Source organism: Podarcis tiliguerta, assembly GCF_965153285.1.
Source record: "Podarcis tiliguerta genome assembly, chromosome: 2".
Taxonomy (NCBI): Eukaryota; Metazoa; Chordata; class Lepidosauria; order Squamata; family Lacertidae; genus Podarcis; species Podarcis tiliguerta.
In genome coordinates this window covers 83,313,065-83,335,536 of record NC_139535.1, presented here as the reverse complement: position 1 = coordinate 83,335,536, position 22,472 = coordinate 83,313,065, and the positions used below count along the sequence as shown (strand labels likewise).

Genomic DNA, 22,472 nt, shown 5'->3' with positions numbered 1-22,472 from the left:
GCATTCTGTAGATCATCAGTGGGCCTGACTACTCACAAGTAGGGCAGGAGCAAAACAGAACTTTCCTGCTCATGAGCCCCAGCAACTGGTATTCAGAGCAATATTCATACTCGTATTCAAAACAATTGACTGCAGCCATTATTAGTTTTATCCTCCATTAACTGGTCCAATCCTTTTTTAAAGCCATCCAAGTTGGTGACCATCTTTTGGACGCCATGCCCCACCCTCAAATTCCTAAACATTTATTCAGATGAAAAGATAGTCTATCCCCTCATCATTTTAATTGTGGAGGTTTTTGTTGTACCCTCTCTAGCTCCATAATTTATTTATTTATTTATAAAAATTATATAGAGTGAAGAAAACAGTGATACAAACTTGATCCAAAATCTAAGCTGCCATTTTTTCATCCTGTCAATTGGATTCAAAAGAGTCTTTGCTACCTGCATGGTATTTTGCTGTTATAAATTTGAGAAGATCATCAGTGGTCCTGACTACTTCCTTGTTTGCCTCTAATTCCAGACAATTCATGAAACAAGTATAATAGCTATGGTGTCAATATATCTGTTGCACCCATCTGTCCATTGAGAAAACTTGATATTTATGCGTGTTCCCAGACTCCTGCCTTAACTAGTTACTGGCCTCTTAGCAAAGGATTCCTTTTTGTAGGAAGAATAAAATGCTGCAAAAGAATCATGGTTGCCTTACAATAAGCCTTTCTCCATAGCATTCACATCTAATTGGTTAATAATAATGTCAGTGGTGTAAATTGTCTTGAGTGCAGAAGATTTATGATTCACCAACTTCTGAATTATCCAACTCCTGAGTTGTGGAAACAAGATACCTCTAGCCATTAAGCCATGGAAGTATTTTGCTACAAGCCAACCTGAGATGTGTGAACAAGCTGTATGCAGTGATAGTAACAAATACAAATCAACTGCAAGCAAAAAAGCAAGCAGAAATGTTTGGATACTTAGAGATGAAACAAAAACCAGCAGCAACTCTGTGGCAAGTTAGGAAAGTTGCCGACTTACATTTCCACTGGGACTTTCTTGAACATGAATCCTCGTTTTACCTGCTATTAATCCAATGCATGTTCACTGACCAGTTAAGACCTACTGTGTACAATAGGGCTTCCTCAAAGGTAAGTGTGCACAGGACTGCAGCCTTAATGTGCCAAATATATTTGGTTCTTTCTAGCTTATCTTCAAAACACAACTGTGATCCAGCCTGTAGAATATTCCGACCCACAGAGCTGTCCATTATGCCACTAAGAGTGTGACACCTATACAGGTTTTATTCACAACCAAGACTCAAAACACAGCAAGTGAGGCTAGATTTTATATGTTGACATAAGCTTATGTCAAGTAGTGAGCGGGTGAGTAGGCAGAAGTGGGTGGGTAGGTAGCCAGAGTACATAATACACAAGATTATGCTTTAAGCAGCCATCTCTGTATTAACTATTCATGGCTAATAATATTTTCTTCTCTATCAGAAAGCCAGGCAACAGAAGGGGAAGAGCCATAGCTCAGTGGTTGACCACATAATTTGCATTTAAAAGATATCGGGTTCAATCCCTGGCATCTCCAGGTAGAGCAGAATCCATGAAGCCCTGAAGATGTGCTCCAAGGGTAGACAATACCAAGCCAGGTGGACCAATGGACAGACTCAGTATAAGGCAGTTTCACACATTCCTGTAAGTTCACATGATCTTAAGAATGGTGGGCCAATTCTTTCTTTCTCTTTTAAAAGAACGTTACAGATCGGACTCTAGGTTTTCTGAAAGGTTTGGCAAGAAGTCAGAAGATGTAGGTCCTTAGAGTCATAGAACTGGAAGAGATCCCATGGGTCATCCATCTCAGCAAAAGCATCCATGGCAGATGGCCATCCCTTGAGCAACATGGAGGAGAACACTGCAACACACACACACACACTGATGGGACTGGGGTGCAGGATTTCACCCAAACTGCACTCAGAGCAGGCCCTGAGGACTAGCTCATTGTCCAATCTATTTCTAAAAAGGTATCATAGGAGGCAAGGTGAAGAGAAGGTGAGAGAATCCTTACCATCTGCGGACGTTTTGGCGCACTGAAACGAACTCAGGGACCCCTGGAGGGTGCAGTTCTGCCAAAGGGCTGATGTGTGCCCATCCCAAATGAGCCATTGCTGAAAGAGAAGGACAGAACACAGTGAGAGGAGGAGAAGTTTAAAAGGAGCAGGGCCACATACAAACTAAGCACTGAGAGAAACCATGTACTAAAAGCGATCCATTTCCTGGTGCAAGTTCATCTACATGTCTGTTCTTGCTTAAGGACTGAACTGAATCCCTGAGCAGTAAAGAGGGACTTTAAGCTTTCTTAAAAAAACAAAAAAAACTTTTGTGCATAACTAAAAGCTTATTTCCGGGGGGGGGGGGGCACACACAAAAACAAACACAATCCTATTTAAATTGACAAATAAAGAAAAAGTGCTTTGTACTTTCGTTCTTTGCATCCATTGCAAAAGGAGAGAGAGAGAGAGAGAGAGAGAGAGTTCAACGAAAAAGAAAACATATCTCTCTTTAAGCTTTTGCCAAATCAACAGGGAAAGGGAAATCCAGTTCCCCAAGCCTCACCTCCCACTCCCAACACATCCATTGGCTGTTTTTTTCTTTCCTTTTTTCCCCTTTTTTTGTAAGACCTTACTGAAAAGCATGCAAATGAAACAAGCTGCTCACACAATTGATTACAATCAGGAATTCATTGACACACCTCCGCCTAAGGTAACAGATTAGCTAACAGATAGATATGGAAATGTGAATGCATCCAGCAGCATAGTAATTCTTTCTCCTGAATGCTGAATATGTAGTGGCTGACTGTATAGGCAAGTCACTTAGTGGAGAGGGAAATGTGCTCTGTAGATTTTCAGGCTCTCTCTCTTCCCTAGAACTTAAAACCAGTTATGGGACAGAGTTCTGGCTCAGATTTAACAAAGCTTTGTGACTCTCCTAGTTTGGCTTTTCTTTTTAACTAGCAAAGACTAACATTATTTATAAACGTTTCATATGCTTCAAGATGCTCACACGCTCCAGAAACCTGATCTCCAAAAAAACAAACGGTTCTTCAGCTATTCTTGCGACGCAAACAATGAAGTCATTTGGGAGCCATTTTGGCTGCAACAGCTTCCTTTTTCATGAGAAGCTATTGGATCTCCATCGTGATCAGTTCCATAAAGAAGCATTGGGGTTGCAAACAAAAACAGCCTAAGCCTAACATGTTTGCTCAGACCTTTCACTGAGTTCAATGGAGAAAGTGCACTTTTAAATGCAAAGTAAACTTCTACAGATTCCAATGGAATCGCATCTACAGGCAGAGCACGTTAGGACCAGAGTTCAAAAGCTCTGGTTCACCCTCCTGCCCTTTAGCAGCTTGGAAGGGAACTGGAAAACAAATGAGGAGTGTTTGTACTTACACTGACAATTGTTGAGACGAAGAGAAGGACAAGCACTGAAACATGGAGCACAATGATTCCCAACAACAAAAGGAGCATTTTGGCAAAAGTGTTGGATAGATCTGGAAGGGAAATATAAAACACACACACACATTTAAGTAAAGGGAGAAAGGTTACCAGTGAACAGCCTTCTACATAATACTGGGATGATGAGGCAAGCCTAATTTTGAGACATGAACAGCAGAGGGTGCCTCTGAGACAGAAAATATACACCATATGGTTTGATGAAGCTAAATAAATGCATGAAAAAATAATATACATCATGTGTGTGTGTGTGTGTGTGTGTGTGTGTGTATGTATGTAAGAGGGGGCAGAGAATGTACACTGAAGGTGGAGGCAGATGGGAAGTTTTCAAACTTCTTGACTAGGAGATCTAGCCAATAGGCGCAGGGCAGGGAGTAATTAATCTTGCATGTCTGAAGAAATCCAACCAATTTGGCAGGTTTGGAAAGTAAAGGGTGAGATTTGAAATAAGCCAGACCCAGAGCCTGGTGCAGTGAACATACCCATCAAAAGGCAAACAGAGCTGAAGGGGTCAGAATAAATGATCTGAAACTCCCCTCCAACCTCTCCCTAAAATATCACATCTTTTAGATTATTTCCCTTTTCAGGGCTGGATTCCTTCCCCTCCCTACCCCCCCACCCCCCAAGATTTGGAAAACTTATGGTGACTATTGGCATATGGAAAATCTCAAACGACATCACATTCCTCAAAGTTTCCATTTTATTGCGGGGGGGGGGGAGGGGTTGCGTTCTGCTCCCAAACAGCCAGCAGATGATGAGGTGATATATACATATATCAAGTATCTGTTTTCTAAATGAGTGCTTAAGAAAGAGCAGAAAAGAAAAGAATCTAAAATAAAGCAGGAAAACAGTCACCCCGCTTGGACTAGACCTCCACTGGCTCAGGAGGCGGGAAATGGAAACCGTTATGCCACAAAGCCACCATTCTCCCTTGAATAATCAACATTTGGAGCCCATTAAACCACCAGCCCCGCAGACTCAGCCCGCCAGCTATCTCCCCCCACAGCTTCTAAATAGAATGTGGAAACTGTACAAAAATACAGATATTGCATGAAATTCACCAAAAAAAACACCATGCGTTTCCCTCTTTTTTGGGGTGTATGGGGGGCGAGATTCCTAGGCGGCCAATTGTGGGAGAGATGGAATTTGGGGAGCAGGCACAACGATCAAGTCCTGCGGATACGGAGGGACCAGGGGATCAGTTATTTGAAATACTGTTGTAAAAAGTTGGGGGGGGGGTATTTATAATCAAATGGGAGAAATCTCTCTAGGCAAGTTTTCTTTCACAGAAGAGCGCCGTGCACTCTCTCGCGTTCCCCTTTACGCACACTTCAAAATCTGCCAAGCGACTGTTATGAGGAGTGGAATTCTTCCAGGGCCGGCGGGGGGAGGAGAGGAGGGGGAAAGATCTACGTGCTAAAATGTTTCAACCCGTTTCTAATTATATCAGCCCCAGCCTGGAGTAGCGGACTTTCTCAGCGGCGCGAAGCCTTGGGGAGAGCTCTCCACCCCACTCTCACCGCTAGACACAATAGTCCTACAAAGTGGGGTTCAATGCAACAGGCATCAACACGCAGCGAGCCCCCGATAAACTTTCTGGGGAGCTGGGTCGAGTGGGGTCCCGCATCCAGGGGTCGAAGGCTGGGTGGGGCTGCTGCTGACGTTATAATCCAAATCTAGAGTGCGCGCACGGACTGTAGAGGGGCCATGGGGCCGGTTGCGAAAAGAGGTCCCAGGGGGCGCTTCAGTGGAAAAATCTCTTGCTCCCCTCCACCCCAAATATATATCTGTAAAAGAATGCGCTGGGAAGACAGGCGGGTTACTTACTGGTCTGCAAAAAATTAAAATAAAAGCTCGCACTCCCTCTGGCAGGCGACCTGGCCACTCGCTCTCTCCGACGGAGACTGCGAGCCGAATGCGGGCGCCCGCGTGCCTCCCCGTCCGAAGATCGAGTGAGCCCGCGAATGGGCGGGACCCCAAGAACAACGCCCAATGGTGGCCGGACGCCAAGCAGGGCGGGTCCAGGGCGCCGGCGTAAACCGACGGGCAGGAGAAACGGGCGGCCGTCTATAAATACTTTCCCGGACGGGAAAGGAAAAGGGAGAGCGCGCGGGCGATCGCTTTGCCTACGGAGCGGCCGCCTTGGATCGTGGGCCCCAGAAATCCAAGCCCGGATAACTACAGTTTCTCTTCTGGGCTTCTCTTTCTTTCTTTCCTTCCTTCCTTCATCCTTCCTTCCTTCCTTCCTTCCTTCTTTCTCATCCCCAGTGGAAAAGCGGAAGGCAGGGGTGCCAACTTGAATAAAATATTGGGGGGCCCAGGTAAGCCCCGCCCCAGATAATTGATTACAAAATGAGGGGCACCCACACCATAGGAATAGCAATGCCCACCAACTCAGATATGGGGGGGGGGCAAAGGCCCCTACGAGTTGGCTGCTATGGCGGAGGGCATGGGAAAGATCGTGGTCCCGCGGTACAATCACTCTCCCCTCTCCGGTCCTGGGAAAGCGATGTTCCTTGCTGAAACGCAAGGCGGGTCAAGAGGCGGCGGCGATCTTCGCGTCCGGTCGTCCTCGGATGGCTGCGGATGCAAATCCCTCGAAGAGAGGGGCGCAGGACGGGGGCGCGATCGCCAGGTAGGCGCAGCTACGATGGAGCCGCTGGTGAGCTCCGGGGATCCAGAGGAAGACGGCCTGACGTGCCTAGGGAGCTCAGCTAGGCACAACGGATTCAACACAGTCCATCCACGCCAAAGTCCATTAAAGCGCCTCCTTTTCCACACTGGGCTCGTCTCACTGGGGTAGGATGCGGTGTGTGGCACACAACACACGCGCAATGCGTTCCATCGGTAACCCCGAGAAGAGACCGCTACCCTACACTCTCCTTATAGCTGCTCTTGATTCGATTTCTGGCGTGTTCCCGGTGGGTTTTTAAACCGCTCTGTGCCGCCCCCCCAGCTGATGCGTGCAAGAGCAAGCTGCGTCCGATCGCTCCTGGGCCAGAAGGCTCAGGTTTGTCCCGGCCACCCTCACCCCAAAACCTGTTGTTGCCTATGTTGCACATCTGTTCCTCTCTCGATTTCATTTATCTGCATTTGTGTACTGCTCACCTGACACCCAGAGAGGAATCCGACGGTGGGGGTAGCATACCTCACCCTCTAAACTGATTGCATTGCTAGGATTTCATACCTGACAGACCTCTGCCACCTGTCTTCCTACCACCACCACCTCCCGCCCATAGTAACCGAAGCAGTGGAAATCTAACATCAGTTCTAGAGTGTTGTATCGGTGGCAATCCGAATTAAGAGAACAGCCATCGCGTTTTTCGAAGTTGTGCTCCTCGTGAATCTTTGGCACCCTCAAGCCTCTAAGAGGAAAGGCTGTCCCAATACTGATGTCTGCTGGATCTGAGCGTTTATTAATTAATAAATAATGAAAATAATAAACAACTTACCAAGGCCAAAGAGCTTGCTCTTTTTTCCAAGCAGTATTCCCTAGAAAGCGAGAGCCAGGTGGGATTAAACTCCAGTTGCTGGATCTCGGACAGAAGCAGATCTGTCTCTAAACTCCTGTGCGCGCCGAGTGAGCCCTCGCTGGTTGCAAACCCTTTACTGCATCCGCAGGTCTCGTGCTCGCCCCGTTTATTCAGCCCCCGTTCCAACGCCCAGATATGTCATGGTGGCCTGAGAGAGAACACCCTTTACTATTTAAAGGGGCAGCGCCTCTCTATCTTTATCCTTCGGCAGGGAACATCGCCAGCACGCAGGGCCTATTTAGGGTGAGCAAAGGATTACTCCGCCGCGAGGGAGTGGCCGGCTTGACATCTCCGTGGTCGGAAGGCTGGGTGAAAAGTCCGGAACGATGTCAATCATTCCGTTGACAGCTGTCGTTCAAAGACCGAAGCAAAAGGAGAGCGGACAAGGTGTCCTGGGACTCAGTGCTAAAGGTGATGGAACCAGGGGCTCTGATTTTCCCCGGGCCATACAATAAGTGGCTTCACTGAATAGATTTGCAACATCAGTTTAGCTCACCTGGTTGTAAGAATGGGAGATGATTAGCCTTTAGGGACTTTCGCCGCTTTGCATTTCGATCGCACAAGGGTTTCTCTTCCAAGCCACAGTGCCATCATCCCCGAAGACTGGCTGATTATGTCCTTGGTGGAGATGGGGCAGATGTGTGTTCCTTAACACCTGTAAGTTTGGTTGCAGGAGATGCCTTCAGTCAAACAGGAGAGAAGAGGGGAAAGTCACATTTACAGTGATCCTCATTCTCTCCTTCCTCCAAAGAACCATCAAAATACTGGCCATGCCTGCTGCCATGTGAAAATCACAGATCTATCCCTGCCGTGGAACATCATGTATCCTCTGGGCTTGATAATGGAACTTGCAGATTCTGTTTAAAAGCCATCAAGTTTGGAGGGTGTTAATTCGGAATTTGTTAATTCCACTCTACAGACTGCATCACGTTTATTTATCCTAGGAACAACTTATTGAAGGAGGCTTATTTCTTCGCTGCTGAGGAAGATGGACAGAAGATAGCCAACACTTCCAAAGCTAGGATCTGAGCCCAGGTCCTAGCCCACTGTTCAGTCCATTCGTAACCAATTTAATGTCTGATACTGAAAAGTCCTTTTAGATAGATAGCTTGTTCACTTAACTTCAGAAGATGTAATCTGGTTTGGTTCATCTGTCCCTACCTGCATCTTTTACACACATCTTTTACAAGGGAGGTTTGTTTTGCGAAATGTGTTTTCTGTCCAGCTTTGTAGGCAAGGGGAACTTTTTATTTTTAATACTGCTCTTTTGCGCAAATGCATTTCTGTCTAAAAGAGCTGTTTTAATTGTAAAAATAGAAATACCATAAATTGTCCCTTCAGCACCTGGTTGTGGGAAAAGGCAGGCTGCAGCCTTTACTTTGGGCGGATGCAAACAAAATGGAAGTAGAGGGCATGGAGGGAGACAGCATCCAGCAAAATATTACCATGGGCAAGGCTTTTTTTCAGCCGGAACTCACAGAACCGCAGTTCCGGCACCTCTCAGGTGGGCACCAATCGCATTCTAGGAGAACAAGGAAGGTGTTTCTGTTGATTTCCGGTACATCTTTTTCTATAAAAATAGCACTGACCACAGGTATATATATTTAAAAAACCCATCACCAACAAACAGGCAGTATCCCAATCAACCCCACCCCCAAACACCACATTTCACAACATAGGACTACTGTGAGTAGGGGCTGGGCACACCACATTGGAGATCCCAAAAGGGAAAACTCATCCTTTCTTTCCACACTGTGGCTCCAATCCAAATTGCTGGCCTGGCCAGAACGGCTTTCATTTTATACCTTCTGAGCTTGATGAGGCATGTGACCCTCACCTGTCCTGAGCCTACTCTAGCTGAGGAATCATGTACCTCCTCCCTGAACTATCAAGCCCCACTTGGGCTGACAGCTGTAAGTTCTGGAATCCTGAGGTACGTCCCATTTTGAGGCAAAACAAGAAGTGCCACGCAGCTCTGCTGCACCACCACCCGTGAGACGCTCACCACCACTGCGCCACCTGTCGGTGGCACTGCAGCTGTACCACGTGCTGAGTCACCTCCGCCGCTTGTTGAGAAGCAGTGCTGGCACGGGTACCAATTCCGCGAAAGAGCTTTCGATATCTCACCCAAATCTCATGAGATCTTTTGCTCTCCTTGACATCTTGCAAGACCTTGCAGGAGATCAGCACCTATACTGGCACCGCTTCTCTGGCAGAGGTGGGGGCTTGGCAGGAGGTGCCTATGAGGGTGCTGACTTGGGGGCTTCTAATTCACACCACTTCATGGGTGGGCTGGCCTTCCCTGAGGTCATTATGGGCGTCCACACTGGTATCTGTTTACCTGTAAGCACAAACCTTTCTTTCTTTTTTTAATACAAGTTTCTCAATCTAGCAGATTTGCGCAAAACATCAGCTCTGTGTGTGGGTGTTGCTCCAAGCCCAGGAAACCTGAGATCCATGGGTATTTGTTTACATGTGCACATACACCTTTTGTGATCTACCATGCTTGCAAAAAAGAGCAGTCCAAAAATAAAAATAACGGGGGGGGGGGAGGGCAGCAGGATCCACAAATATTATTCAAAAGCATTGAAAGTACTCAATTATCTGAGGTTGCCCCCCGCCCCCTGCAGAAGCCTGTCCAGTGCAATGTCCTATTTATGGGGTATTTTTTATCCGTGTTTTCCTAAGAAAAGCTCAGCAACCTTGATTTCCTAAAAAAATAAGCTCAACAAAGCTCAACAACTGGATTTCCAAAAAACCACAAAAACCCCTAACAAAAATCTTGGCTACTCCCATGCTTTTTGTTGCCATCCAGAACATGATGGATAATACAGTACCAGCAAATCATGTAGGAGAAGGCAGAAATGGAGAATCATGCTGAACAAATGGTATGGTGGCCTTCACATTTGTTCCAGCTCAGCAATTTTATGATGTTGTGCAATAGTCTGGAAGACTGCAGTGCTATGCATGCTTATGTGGGTGGGAGTAAGTTTCACTGAACTTACTTATAAGTAAGCACCAGCAGAGTTGAATGACATATACTCAGGGATATATACTCATGGGGTATGCCCCAATGCAATGAGTGACACTAGAAAAGCAGGTGTTTTTTGGATTTTGCCTCCCCCCCCTTACCTTGGAAGCCTAACCATTTTTTTGGTCAATGGAAGTCCTCGGCAATATTTTCTTATGTCCTTTCTGATCATACATTTCAGTTCACAATTTGTTAGGATCTTTGGTTTAAGTAAATTGCTAGAGAGACAAATGAGGAGACATCCAAGTGCCGTGGAAAATCCAGCAACCTCAGTGTTGCTTTTAGTGAATTATTATACAAATCAGAGTTTTCTTAGGGTGTGCATTTGAATCATGTGTTCATCAGGGTAGAAGCAGGTTCTGATCTGAATTTTTATTATTATTACTACTATTCATATTTATTAAATTTGTATACTGCCCTTCATCCGTAGATCTCAGAGCGGTTCACAACATAAAAATGCAAGATTAATGAATCCAAAAACTCCCCCAAAAGTTTATCAGCACTACTATCCAAGATCTATTTGAATAAGAAGCTGCCTCTCTCCTCCTCCTTTCCCTACACACACACACACACACACACCCTTTCACTTCAAGTATTCCATCCATAAGGCATTCCAAACATGGGCATGTGCTCTCCAGGGGGAAGAACTCAAGCACTCTTAGTTTCTAATGATGTGCAGATAAAGTGAAGTTTGTTTCGAAGACTGAGTAGGCACTTTGTTCCTTATGTACAATGCCCACTTTCTTGGCGTTAGTGTTGTGCAGAGTAATTGGCCTCTAACTAAGAGTCCAGAGCAGCTGCTTGAAAGCGAGGGAAGAGGGACTGCTGTAGGGCAGCTTTCCCCAACCTGGTGCCCTCCAGCTGTTGCTAGACTACAACTGCCAACAACCCTGTCCCCCTTGACTGCGCTGACTGGGATTTCCAGCAAGATACCAGGCTGCTGCTGCTGCTGCTGTAGGGGGAAATCAGCTGAGATTGTTTTGTATGCAGCATTAAGACATGCGAGGAAGGCATTGCACAGACTTACTAGAATTTAATTCCTGGTTGGATATCAATATTAAATGTTTAAAATAAGCACGCACACAAACACACCCATATAGCTATTTAGGGCACAATCCAATCCCCAGGCACTGTCTGATAGGACTTAGTGAAATGCCAGGCTACCACTGTATTGACAGCCCTGCCACTCACACTGTCCAGGACAGACGGTAGAGAGGCAAGTCAATGCCCTAGCTTGAAGCTGGTGCAGCAATCACACCCAAACCAGGCCCGTAATTCAGCCGCCCCTCCCCATCCTGATATGATACTTCTGCAGTGTGATTTGCCATTTCTTTATTTGTTGCTTTTGTATAAGGTGCTCAACAACATGCATTTTCTAGAACAGGGGTGTCCAACAGGTCGATTGTGATCTACTGGTTGATTGTGGGGTGTCCCTGGTTGATCCTGGTTAATTGCAGGACCCCAATCGCCCCCATTAAAAAAAACTCAACAACTTTGACTGATGCTCCCCCCAAAAAGCTCAACAACTTTGGCTCAGCCTCCCCAAGAAAAACTGAACAGCTTTGATGGGTAGATCACTGCCAGTTTTTTTTTATAGTGGGAGTAGATCGCAGTCTCATGGAAATTGGATGTGCCTGTTCTAGTGTGTGTTTGTGTGTGTGTGTGAATTTTAAAACTAGCAAATAAAAAAAGAGGATATAGCTATACAACATAATATAGACCAGTCATTGATAGACTAGATAACTAGATTGCAAGTTATTTATTGGGTCAGTGTGGCTGGCTGTTAACCAGAAGGTTGGTGGTTCAAGCCTACCCAGGGGCAGCTGGTGGGCAGGATTCCTGCATTGCAGGGAGTTGGACTAGATGACCCCGTGGGGTCCCTTCCAACTCTACAATACTATGATTCTTTGAAAAGAGTGAATAAAAAGGTCTTTAACTGGCAACAAAAAGACCATAAAGAAGACGCCAGCTGAGCCTGTCCGAGGGACTGTTCCATGGTCTGGGTGTGTCCTCCTGCCTCTGAAAAGGCCTCAGGCTACTTGGTGGAGACACTTGGAGCAGCATCTTAATCTGGGTCTCTAGGATCACTTCAAGGCTGCATGACTCAGTGACCAGGAAGAACCAATGGCAGGTGTCTATCTATACCTCCAAGTCACAGATCCACCTGATATATTCAGTCGATTCAGTCTCAGTCAGTTCATAGAACTGCTCCTTACACCAGGGGTAGCCAACGTGGTGATATTGTTGGACTCCACTTCTCACCAACGCTGGCCAGCATCCCTGACCATTGGTCCTGCTAGGTAGGGATGATGGGAGTTGTAATCCAAAAAGAGCTGAAGACCCAAGTTTGGGAAACCCTGAATTAGATGAACTAATGGTCTAACTTGGCATAAGACAATTTCCTATGTTCCTTTGAGGGTGGAAAAACCTTGAAAAAAAAACCTGCTTCCAGTCTTTAAAAATGATGTATGTTGCAACAATGTGCTTTGACACACGTTGAGGATTGCCAGCATTCGGTTTCCTTCACCTCCCACTTCATGCACTTCAGGCCTTCCACGAGGGAGCTGATTCAGCAAGTCGCAGTGGGAAAGCACCCCAGTTACCACGTTTCAATAGCCTTTGATCCCATTTTGCATGTTACATTTGACCATTTCCCCCCTCTTCCCTCCATTCACAAGAAAAAGCCTATGTACACAAGCTATTTAATCTGTGAGCTGACATCTCACAGCTGCAGCAACTTCTATGGCCAAGCCAATGCTGGCCTCATCATGAGGCAGTCTGAAATCTTCACCTCATCAGGCAGCTAATTTGGGGCACAGTTTAAAGACAGCCAAATTCTGGGCCAAAATATGTTGTTCTTGGCCTAATGCCTAAAACCCTGAGTTCAGCCTTGTTCCAGGGTTATTCATGGGTTAAGGAAGCTCCAAAATGCAATGCAGATTATTTTGTAGCTGGATAAACTGAGTTGCTAGCTCATTTATTACCAGTGTGCTTCTGGGCATAGTTATGCAGAGGTGGACCTCATGTTATTCAGTGGCTAAGTGTGTTTAAGAGTGCCTTAGTTTTGTTCCGATGAAGCATCACATTATGAACTCTGAATACTTGCTCCTCAAATAAAAACACCAATAATGAATGCCCAAACTGTGAAACATTTAGATCCTAACGGAGGAACTACACATATGGCATGTGTGCTGCAAAGAGAGGCTACGTCTTGTCCTTTATCCAGAAGAAATTGGCCAAGGTGAGCTTCCTTTCTTCCCCTTATGCCAAACACAGCTTTTAAAGTGAGAAATATGCAAAACCTAAACATAAGTTCAGTGTAGCCTGGGGCTAAGGAAGACTCTTCTGGCACAATCTTATAGATTAGGAAATGAGAAGGAAATGCATACATGAGATCCCATCCCGCCCGCTAGCCTGTCTCAGACAAAAGGTTTCTCTCTCTTCTTTTTCTGTCTTGAAAAGCAAAGTGATCGAAGCAGACTGGGGCCCCTGGACATATTTATTACGCATGTGGTTTCCATTATAGCTCCAGGGATTTTAATACTGTGCTGCCTCCAAATATTTTTAATCATGTGAACAAGCCACAAGGAAAGCTATTCTGCCTGCCTTCAGCAGTGAGAATGCATTAGGGGGCATGGCTGTTCCGATTTTACACTGGCAACAGAGACATGCTTACATACCCAGACACGTGGAAGAACCAATTTCTCTAGAATATGCATGCACTCTTCTAGAGGTTTCCCTTTTCTTTTGCTTTTCATTGTGCCCGCATAAAGGAATTGGCATCACAATCCCAGCCCGTACATGTCGCAGATGGGAGTTTGCTGGGGAAGCAGTCCTGTTCATGCACACAGGTTTTTCACAGGACGTCATTGGCATCGCAACGTCAGTCTGTACTTTCTCTTTGCATTCCATCCACATTTCCCCTCAGTGTGGAAAAATAACCTGTTACATAGTCACAGTTGCTGCGGGTGCAGAACTTGGTGAAAGGTTGCATGTGTGTTTTTGGTGGGCAGCATGCCATGTGTACGGTGACGTTTTTGGTGGGTGGCAGATGCACCCACCAGCAACTAGGCATGGAGGAACATTCTCCACACAGTCCACCGGAGGGATTATTTTAGAGATTGCACTTGTGGCACATAGGTAAAAGGTAAAAGGACCCCTGACCATTAGGTCCAGTCGTGACCGACTCTGGGGTTGTGGCGCTCATCTCACTTTCTTGGCCAAGGGAGCCGGTGTACAGCTTCCAGGTCATGTGACCAGCATGACTAAGCTGCTTCTGGCAAACCAGAGCAGTGCACGGAAACACCGTTTACCTTCTCGCCAGAGCGGTACCTATTTATCTACTTGCACTTTGACATGCTTTCAAACTGCTAGGTTGGCAGGAGCAGGGACCGAGCAACAGGAGCTCACCCCATCACGGGGATTTGAACCACCGACCTTCTGATTGGCAAGTCCTAGGCTCTGAGGTTTAACCCACAGTGCCACCCACATCCCTATATTGATCCTTAGGAATAAATAAATGAATATATGCAGACGCCTAGGACAAAACCGCTTTATCACTCTTGCAAAGGGACATGTGGTTTGCCGATCAGAAGGTTGACAGTTTGAATCCCCGTGATGGGGTGAGCTCCCATTGCTCTGTTCCAGCTCCTGCCAACCTAGCAGTTTGACAGCATGCCAGCGTAAGTAGATAAATACAAACCACTGTGGCAGGAAGGTAAACGGTGTTTCCATGCTCTCTGGTTTCCGTCACGGTTGCACCAGAAGCACTTTAGTCATGCTGGCCACATGACTGGGAAAGCTGTCTGTGGACAAACGCTGGCTCACTCAGCCTGAAAGTAAGATGAGCGTCACAACCCCATAGTCACCTTTGACTGGACTTAACCATCCAGGGGTCCTTTACCTTTACCTTTTTACATCACTGTTGCACAAAGCTTATACAAGTCAGATAAACATCTCCCTTGCACAATACTTCAGTTTGTTTGTTTGTTTGTTTGTTTGTTTACTGGAAAACCAAATGGAAATAAATATCGCCTCCCTCTGTCACACACAAAATCAGAAGCCTCAATTTTGCCCATTGAGAATATGATAGCTATCCAATGAAATTGCCATATAATGGTTAGTGCAAGGGCTTCCATCTGCGCAATGGGACTTTTGCTCTCTCGCCTCTGCCTGGGTGCCCACTTCCATCTGCTCCAGAAGGTTGGGGAAATCCCCAAAACACATGTGGGGGACACAGAGAAAAAGGAGACAGAGATGAAGTCTCATTGTACAAGTGGAAGTTTTTGCACTAACGGGACAATTTTGTTGGACACAACCCAAGGTTTGTTCTTGTGCTCCTGCACATTTCCTGCGTGCCCCTATGATCTATTCATAGACCCAGTTTCAGGACACCTGAATGACCTGATCTTGTGCAGATTCTTCAAGGATTTATTTCTACAGACAGAATGCAATGGTGGAAGAAGACTTAGCACAGGCCAGGGGCTGTCCATATAATCTAAAAGCAGGGTCCTTCCCATCCTACACCCCACCTTCATTAAGAAATATTGTGTGTAGGCTGGTTTACCCCATAAGGTTTTCTTTCTGCTTACATGAAGAGTCCTGGCCATCCTTCAGGAAATGCAAAGAAGGAAGAATGCAATGTGGGAAGTGATCACCGATTGCTGCCTCTGTTATTCTAGTTGCTGCTATCCAGGGAATTGCCATAGGCTCTGTAATCTTACCCAGCTCACATGCCATTCTTCTCTGAATGACAGAGCTTGTGCACCAAGAAGGTTGGGGCTTGTATACACTATATAAAGACGGAAACATTATCTCATGAAAACAGCTTGGATGCAAGGAAGGTGCTGGTCGAGGGCTATGGGAACACCCCGCACAGAAGCACTTGCACACATCTTCAAGGTGTGCGGAATGAATGCATCTGACCCCTAAATGTAGCCCAGAGGATTGGGTTTCATGCGTTGTGTGGAAAAATAAGTTTTAATGTAACAGCCTTGTTCTGCCACCAGAAACTTTGGAATGGTTTTCTCATTTCCTCTGCTGAGGATTAAAACCATACAAAGCAGGGGGATGGGGAGGGGGGATGGAATGTGCTTGAGGAAGGGGGGAGGGGGGAGGCAGAAGTCTAGATTGAGGTCAGAAAACATGGAATTCATAAAGGGCTTGGAAAATGGGTGGATGTGAATGGAGATGGAGAGGCTGCGGAAGTAGCTTTTGTTTAGATAGCTGGACAGGCAGAAATGTATATTGCTGTACTGTGTTTTCGGATGCGAAATCCAAATGTTGATTAGCCCGTACTCTGGATTGTTGCAAAGTCTGTTTGGGAACTGGCTCAATATCCCTGTGTGAGCTCCCCTCCCCTCTGTCTGAGATGGGATGCCTCCCTCAGCCTCACCAGAGCAGAGGTGAGTCAGTTGCTCAGCACTGAGAGCTTCATAAAGTTTGCATATTGTTACGGAGATTTAGAAACTGTTAACACAAACCACATATTTTTTTGTTATTGGGCAGCATAGAAATGCAGTCTATCAATCAATATGAAAAGAAAAGCATTCATGGTCCGACTGAGAAATTGTATACCCGCTCCCCCCCAAAGAAAAATAGAATCCTACGTTCGGATAATTCACTTCTTATGCAAGCCTCATAAATTAGTACATGTGTTGTTGATTTTACATCTTTGAAATGTAAAGACAACTAAGAAGTTCTGCGAAGCTATGGCCATCATTGTCTGCTATCTAGTTGCTGAAAGAAAACTGGAGCTTAAGAAGATGGAAATAAGATCATATGAATATTTAAACAAGGATCCCGAAAAGATTCATAAAGTGGGACAATAAGAAATTCATTTGAAATGGTTTTGATATCTAAAGGTCTTGGAAAAGCAGTTTCCTCAATAGCTAAGTACAGTGGTACCTCGGGTTACAGATGCTTCAGGTTATGGACGCTTCAGGTTACAGACTCCACTAACCCAGAAATAGTACATCGGGTTAAGAACTTTGCATCAGGATGAGAGCAGACATCGCGCAGCAGCGGTGCAGCAGCAGCGGGAGGCCCCATTAGCTAAAGTGGTGCTTCAGGTTAAGAACAGTTTCAGGTTAAGAACAGACCTCCAGAACGAATTAAGTTCTTAACCAGAGGTACCACTGTAATAGAATTCCTGAAGAGGAAATTCATTGCAGTCACTGAACTAATCTTAACTAGGTGCCCACAGAGTAAGGACAGCTCCAAATAATGCTATTTATCGTTTGACTGAAAAGTCTCCCAGGTTCTGCCCTTTCCTTGAAGGTTGAAACCTCTGGTTGGAATCCTAGCAGTCCTCCTCCTCCTCTCTGACAAGCCCTTGCAGGTGAGTTGCCAGGCCAACACAGAGATGTGGGTCCCTTGTCAGGTTTTTTGGGGGTGGTGCAGGCTCTGAGGGCATGAATTTGTGAGGCCCTGATTCCCAGGTTTTCTGTTCAAGAACCCCCAAACTGATGGGCTTGGGCTCAAAGGTTGATCATGATTCTGCGGCCTGGGTAGGTTACCAGTTACTTTGCCACTGGTACTGTTCTGATTGGCTCCTCTCAGACAGAGACAGAGCCCAAGCTGCTGCTCAGTTCAGGGTGCCTGAAAACCACTTTGCATGTTATATCTCATGCTTGGCCAGCACAAAACTAATCATGATCTATTGAGTATTATTGTGGAACACCAGTGAAGTAAACTGGATAGCTCAGTCAGTACATACCTTGCAACATTTTTTTGATGAAAAGTGGGATGTCATATTCCATCATCATCATCATTATTATTATTATTATTATTATTATTATTATTACCTTCTCCATCTGACTGAGTTGCCCCAGCCACTCTGTGTGGCTTTCAACTTACATGAAAACACAATATAACATTAAACATTAAACCTTCCCTATACAGGGCTGCCTTCAGATGTCTTCAAAAGGTTGCATAGTTACTTATCTCCTTATCTCAGGGGTCGCAGAACTCTATACCCCCCAACATTCCTCTGATGAAAATAGGAATCTCCTACGGAAATGCAGGACATTCCAGGATCAAATCAGAAAATGGGAAGGCTTCTGCAAATCTGGGGCTGTCCCTGGAAAATAGGGACACCTGGAGGTCTGTCAGTAGAGCATGAGAATCTTAATATCATAGTTGCAGGTTTGAACCCACGTTGGGCAAAAGACCCTCACGATCTCTTCCAATTCTATAATTCTATGATTCTAAGGGAGATCACTGGCTCGTTCTCTCTGTCCTGTGACAGCTTGGATGCACTGTTTGAGTTTTACAAGTGGTTTGGAATTGTTTGAGTCAAACAGGAAATTCTGTGCAATTTGGAAGGCCATGGAAATATACTGTGGCAAGATTATCTATTGTTGGTATGAAAGTGGGCTGGGTATTTTGGTTGCAGCTAGGATAATGAGGGTGATAATGACTCAGAATAATTTATAATGTGGGTAGTCTTGCTATATATAGATATGACAGGCTGCTGTACAAAGTGGGATTGCAGCAGCAGGAGTGGATATCCTACAGTCTTGCGTGGTTTTTTAAAATACCAGATTCAAGGGATGGAGATGGAATTCATTCAGTCTGCTTTCTGCAGCAGACTGTCCCAATCTGTCGCTCTCAAACTCGCTTAGGGATGTAAACACAACCAGCTCACCTGCTGCTCTAGATTTTGTGATTTAGAACTTTGAGATTAAAGTCATAGAATCATACAATTGTAGAGAGGAAAGGGAACATGAGAGTCATATAATCTAGTCCCTTGCAATGCAGGAATCTTTTACCCAACATGGGGCTGGAACTCAAAGCCCTGAGGTTAGGAGTCTCTTACTCTACTGACTAAGCTATCTTTTGACTTTGGCGTGCAGAAAGTGTTCATAAAACTGCACATTTTATAAATGAAAAAAATGTATATTTTGTCGAAAATAGTGTACTTTATAGAAAAAATGCCTATGTCTACAAAAATGTGCACAAAATGCATGTCATTTAAAATGCAGGGGGGAAAACCCAAATCCCTGCACAAAACAAGATAGAATGGACCTATGACTGATTGCCATCAAAACTGAAACATGACAGAATCAGGCTGCTCAGTTCCTCCCCACCAGAATCCCCCATGATCCTCTGTTAAAGTTATAAACACACTGTGATCAACTCCCACCCGGGAACCAATGTCCCCACTGTGGAAGGACGTGTGGGTCCAGAATTGGCCTCCACAGTCACTTACGGACTCATTGTTAAAATCCGTGTTTATGGAACACAATCTTACTCGGCTATGAGTGATCACCTAAGAAGAAGAAGAAGAAGAAGAAGAAGAAGAAGAAGAAGAAGAAGAAAGTTATAAAGCAAAGTTATAAATCAGGATGATGATGATGATGATTTTTAAAACCTTCAATTTACAATGGTTTTGTGGCTTTGGGATTTTAGCCTGATTATGCTTATGCACAAGCCTGACAACTTTCAAATAGTTACATTATCAAATTTTCTTTACTCAAGTTACTATAATAACAAAAAAGAAAACAGCACAAGAATATACCCAAATGACAGACAAAATAAGCCAGCAGGAAGGGTGGGGATATGGTTGTGGGATAAAAGGGAATTTCCACACACTAATTATATCAGCCTGGCTGGCTGTTGAGCAAGTTTGCTGTCCTGGTGGCAATAAAAACAGCCTGGGAATTCCAGGAATTGTGACAAGAAGCAGAACAGGAAAGCTTAAAGAAAGGAATTCTTAATGGAGAGGGAATGCAGAAGATTTGGAAAACTGAGCTAGATGTGCACAAGGATTTTTTTAAAAAAAGAGTTGTTTGGGAACTAATCACAATAAGGAAATGGTGGCCAAAGAAACATGGCAGTAACTACTGAGAGGCTGGCACAGCTAGGCCCCCTGAGTGATAGGCTATAAGATTCCCCATCTTTTCCCATTTCCCACTCTTTCTTTGTTCATTTATTTCAGTTATAGTCCATATTTTCCCTCCAAGGAGCTCAAGGCAGCATATATGACCCCGCCTCTTCATTTTAGGCTGGTGTAAGGTAGCTACCACACCTAGACAACTCTATTTTTTCCTTTTTATAAAATGAATTAATCACCTGTAATAAACATAATTTAAATTCCAATAAACTCCAACAATATCAGCTAGTCTGTCATTTTTTGGAAAACGGCTTTACAACAGCCTAACAACTCTTAATAGTGCAGGAGCCCCTGTCCTTTTTTTTGTTGACTTAGCTAACCTACAGCATAGATTAATCAAATTTAGGTGGCTTCTTGGAAAGTGGGCTGCTGTTGCTTACTGAGAGGTAGAGGGGCGAGGTGATGGAGAGGCTGGTGTGGTGCAAACTCACTGGCAGGAGCACGGGATATTTGTTGGGTTCCCAACCTCCATCAGCCCCAGACAGCATGGTCAGTGGTCAGGGATGATGGGAGTTGGAGCTGAGCACCTTCTGGAGACCCCCCCCCATTTTGCAGCACCATAGCTTTGAGAGGACAGATGGTTATGTACATATTAACAACAACTTCCCGAGGGGTGGCTATGTAATTATGTTGCAACAAAAGCAACAAAAGGTCTTAGAATCATATAATCATAGAGGTGTAGAGCTGGAAGAAACTCCACAGTCATCTAGTCCAATCCCCGCCAATGCAGCAATCTCAACTAAAGCATTCATGACAGACGACTGTCCAACTTCTGCTTAAGAACCTCCCAAGAAGGAGGGCCCACCATCTTCTAAGTTTGTTCGTTCCGCTGTTGGCCAGCTCTTATCATCAGAAAGTTCTTCCTGATGTTTATTTGGAATCTCCTTTTTTGTAACTTGAATCCATTGGCTCAGGTCCCACCCTCTACGACAGGAGAAAACAATCTTACTCCATCTTCCACATGACAGCCCTTACGATACCTGAAGATGACTATCATATCTCCTCTCAGTCTCCTCTTTTCAAGGCTAAACATACTCAACGCCCTCAACCTCTTCTCATAAGGCTTGGTTTCCTTTATCACCTTGGTTGCTGAAATATACCCAGAGTCCTGTAGTGATTTCATGCTCTTTATTGCAGCTTGTAAAACCTTGACTGAATTGCCCCCCAAACCTCAGGCTTTTATATACATTATTTACACAATGAGTCCTGTCTGATTGGCTGATTTTGCTTCCCTCCTGGAGCCTTATTGGTCTTTTCCTGCAAGCCAATCAGTTGTTGCAGTCTTGGATCCTACTTGCCTATTGTTCTAGGAACCAAGCTTAGTACATAACAGTTGCCCTCCTCTGCACACCTTTCAGCTTATCAATATCCTTCTTAAATTGTGGTGCCCAGAACTGGACACAGTCCTTGAGTTTTAGGGACAAGGCAGGGGACCAGAAGAGTGACCCAGAAGATAGGACCTGGGATTTATGGGATGCGACAACACCTGCAAGGCAAGAGCCAGAGGGAGAGGAAAAGTAAGGGCAGTCTGAGGCATAGGAAGGTATACAGGATGTGACAGAAGATGAAAGGAAACTTCAGGCAGGGGATGAGTTCATAGATTCCCCACTTTGCCCTGCCCCACTGTCTCCTAAACCAGGAGGGCTTGAAGTGGGAAGTGTATGTAAGACGACAGAGGCATGGGGTCTCCCAGTTGCTGCAACTGTTTCAAAGGGTCTAGACCTGAGGACAGCAGCCTTAGAGGCTGTAAGTGTGCATGTGTGCATGTGTGTATCTGGAGCACCATGGAAGCTGCTGTGTTTCTCTTGACTATAGTTAACTATCAGACGTGTACCTTCCTTATCTGGGATGTGACTGCTGGTGTCAAAAAATGCTAGTGGCTTGGATTCAAAATTCCCATTAGTAGAAAATCCCCACTGAAAACTCAGTTTCCTCCTTCCCCCAGAAGCCTGTTGTGCCCATAAAAAACCTCCTCAGGAGTGTTGTAGGGGAGCCTTCAAAACAATGTGGAAGATATCCCTTAGAAGGCGACAGGGGACTTTCCATTGGATCCGAATCACTTCCACGAATGGAAGGAGCACTCTTGTTCACAGAAGGTCAACTCAGGAGCCTAGCCTTGAAATCAACTGATCATTCACAATGTGAGCTGTAGTCAGTTGCTCCTGCAATCATGCCACTGTTTGATCACCCAGCCCACTTGAAACTTTGCAGTAATTCAGTAAATGGGCATGACATGTTGAAGCAAGACTGACGCCAGCTCACAGCAAGGTCAGCATGAAGTTTCACTGAAAGTATGAATGCAAGGAAAAAGTAAAGACTAGATGGTTATGATTTATTCTTTAAGGGAATGGCTAGTGCTAGAGGAAGAGACTCTGGTTGGAAAGAATGTGGAATTCCCCAAGGAATAGGTGGATTTTTATAATGGATGAAGCATCTGCTGGAGAAAAGAGGCAGGGCATACTTTGCTGAAGCATTGGAGAGGTTGCAAAAAAAAGCAGAAGTG

The 22,472-nt window shown here is 45.2% G+C and overlaps 1 protein-coding gene and 1 long non-coding RNA gene across 3 annotated transcripts in view; one reads left to right on the top strand and one right to left on the bottom strand.

The window, feature by feature from the left end:
* The window catches only part of PMP22 (peripheral myelin protein 22), a 30,829-nt gene extending 23,542 nt beyond the window's left edge, over positions 1-7,287 (bottom strand). Inside the window, exons 1-3 of one of the 2 annotated variants that reach the window (XM_083428442.1) lie at positions 6,963-7,287; positions 3,448-3,548; positions 2,064-2,163 (exon numbers count right to left, since the gene is read on the bottom strand). In XM_083428442.1, coding sequence (XP_083284568.1) covers positions 2,064-2,163; positions 3,448-3,525 — 178 coding nt within the window. In that variant the 5' untranslated portion in view covers positions 3,526-3,548; positions 6,963-7,287. Of the gene's footprint in view, positions 1-2,063; positions 2,164-3,447; positions 3,549-5,337; positions 5,484-6,962 lie in introns of those variants that run through there. The other variant, XM_083428443.1, reaches the window with a different exon arrangement.
* LOC310671985 lies at positions 5,745-9,570 on the top strand. The gene is made up of 3 exons (XR_014508332.1): positions 5,745-6,145; positions 7,255-7,454; positions 7,988-9,570. It is a non-coding gene; the product is annotated as an uncharacterized lncRNA (long non-coding RNA).
* The last annotated feature ends 12,902 nt before the right edge of the window (positions 9,571-22,472 follow it).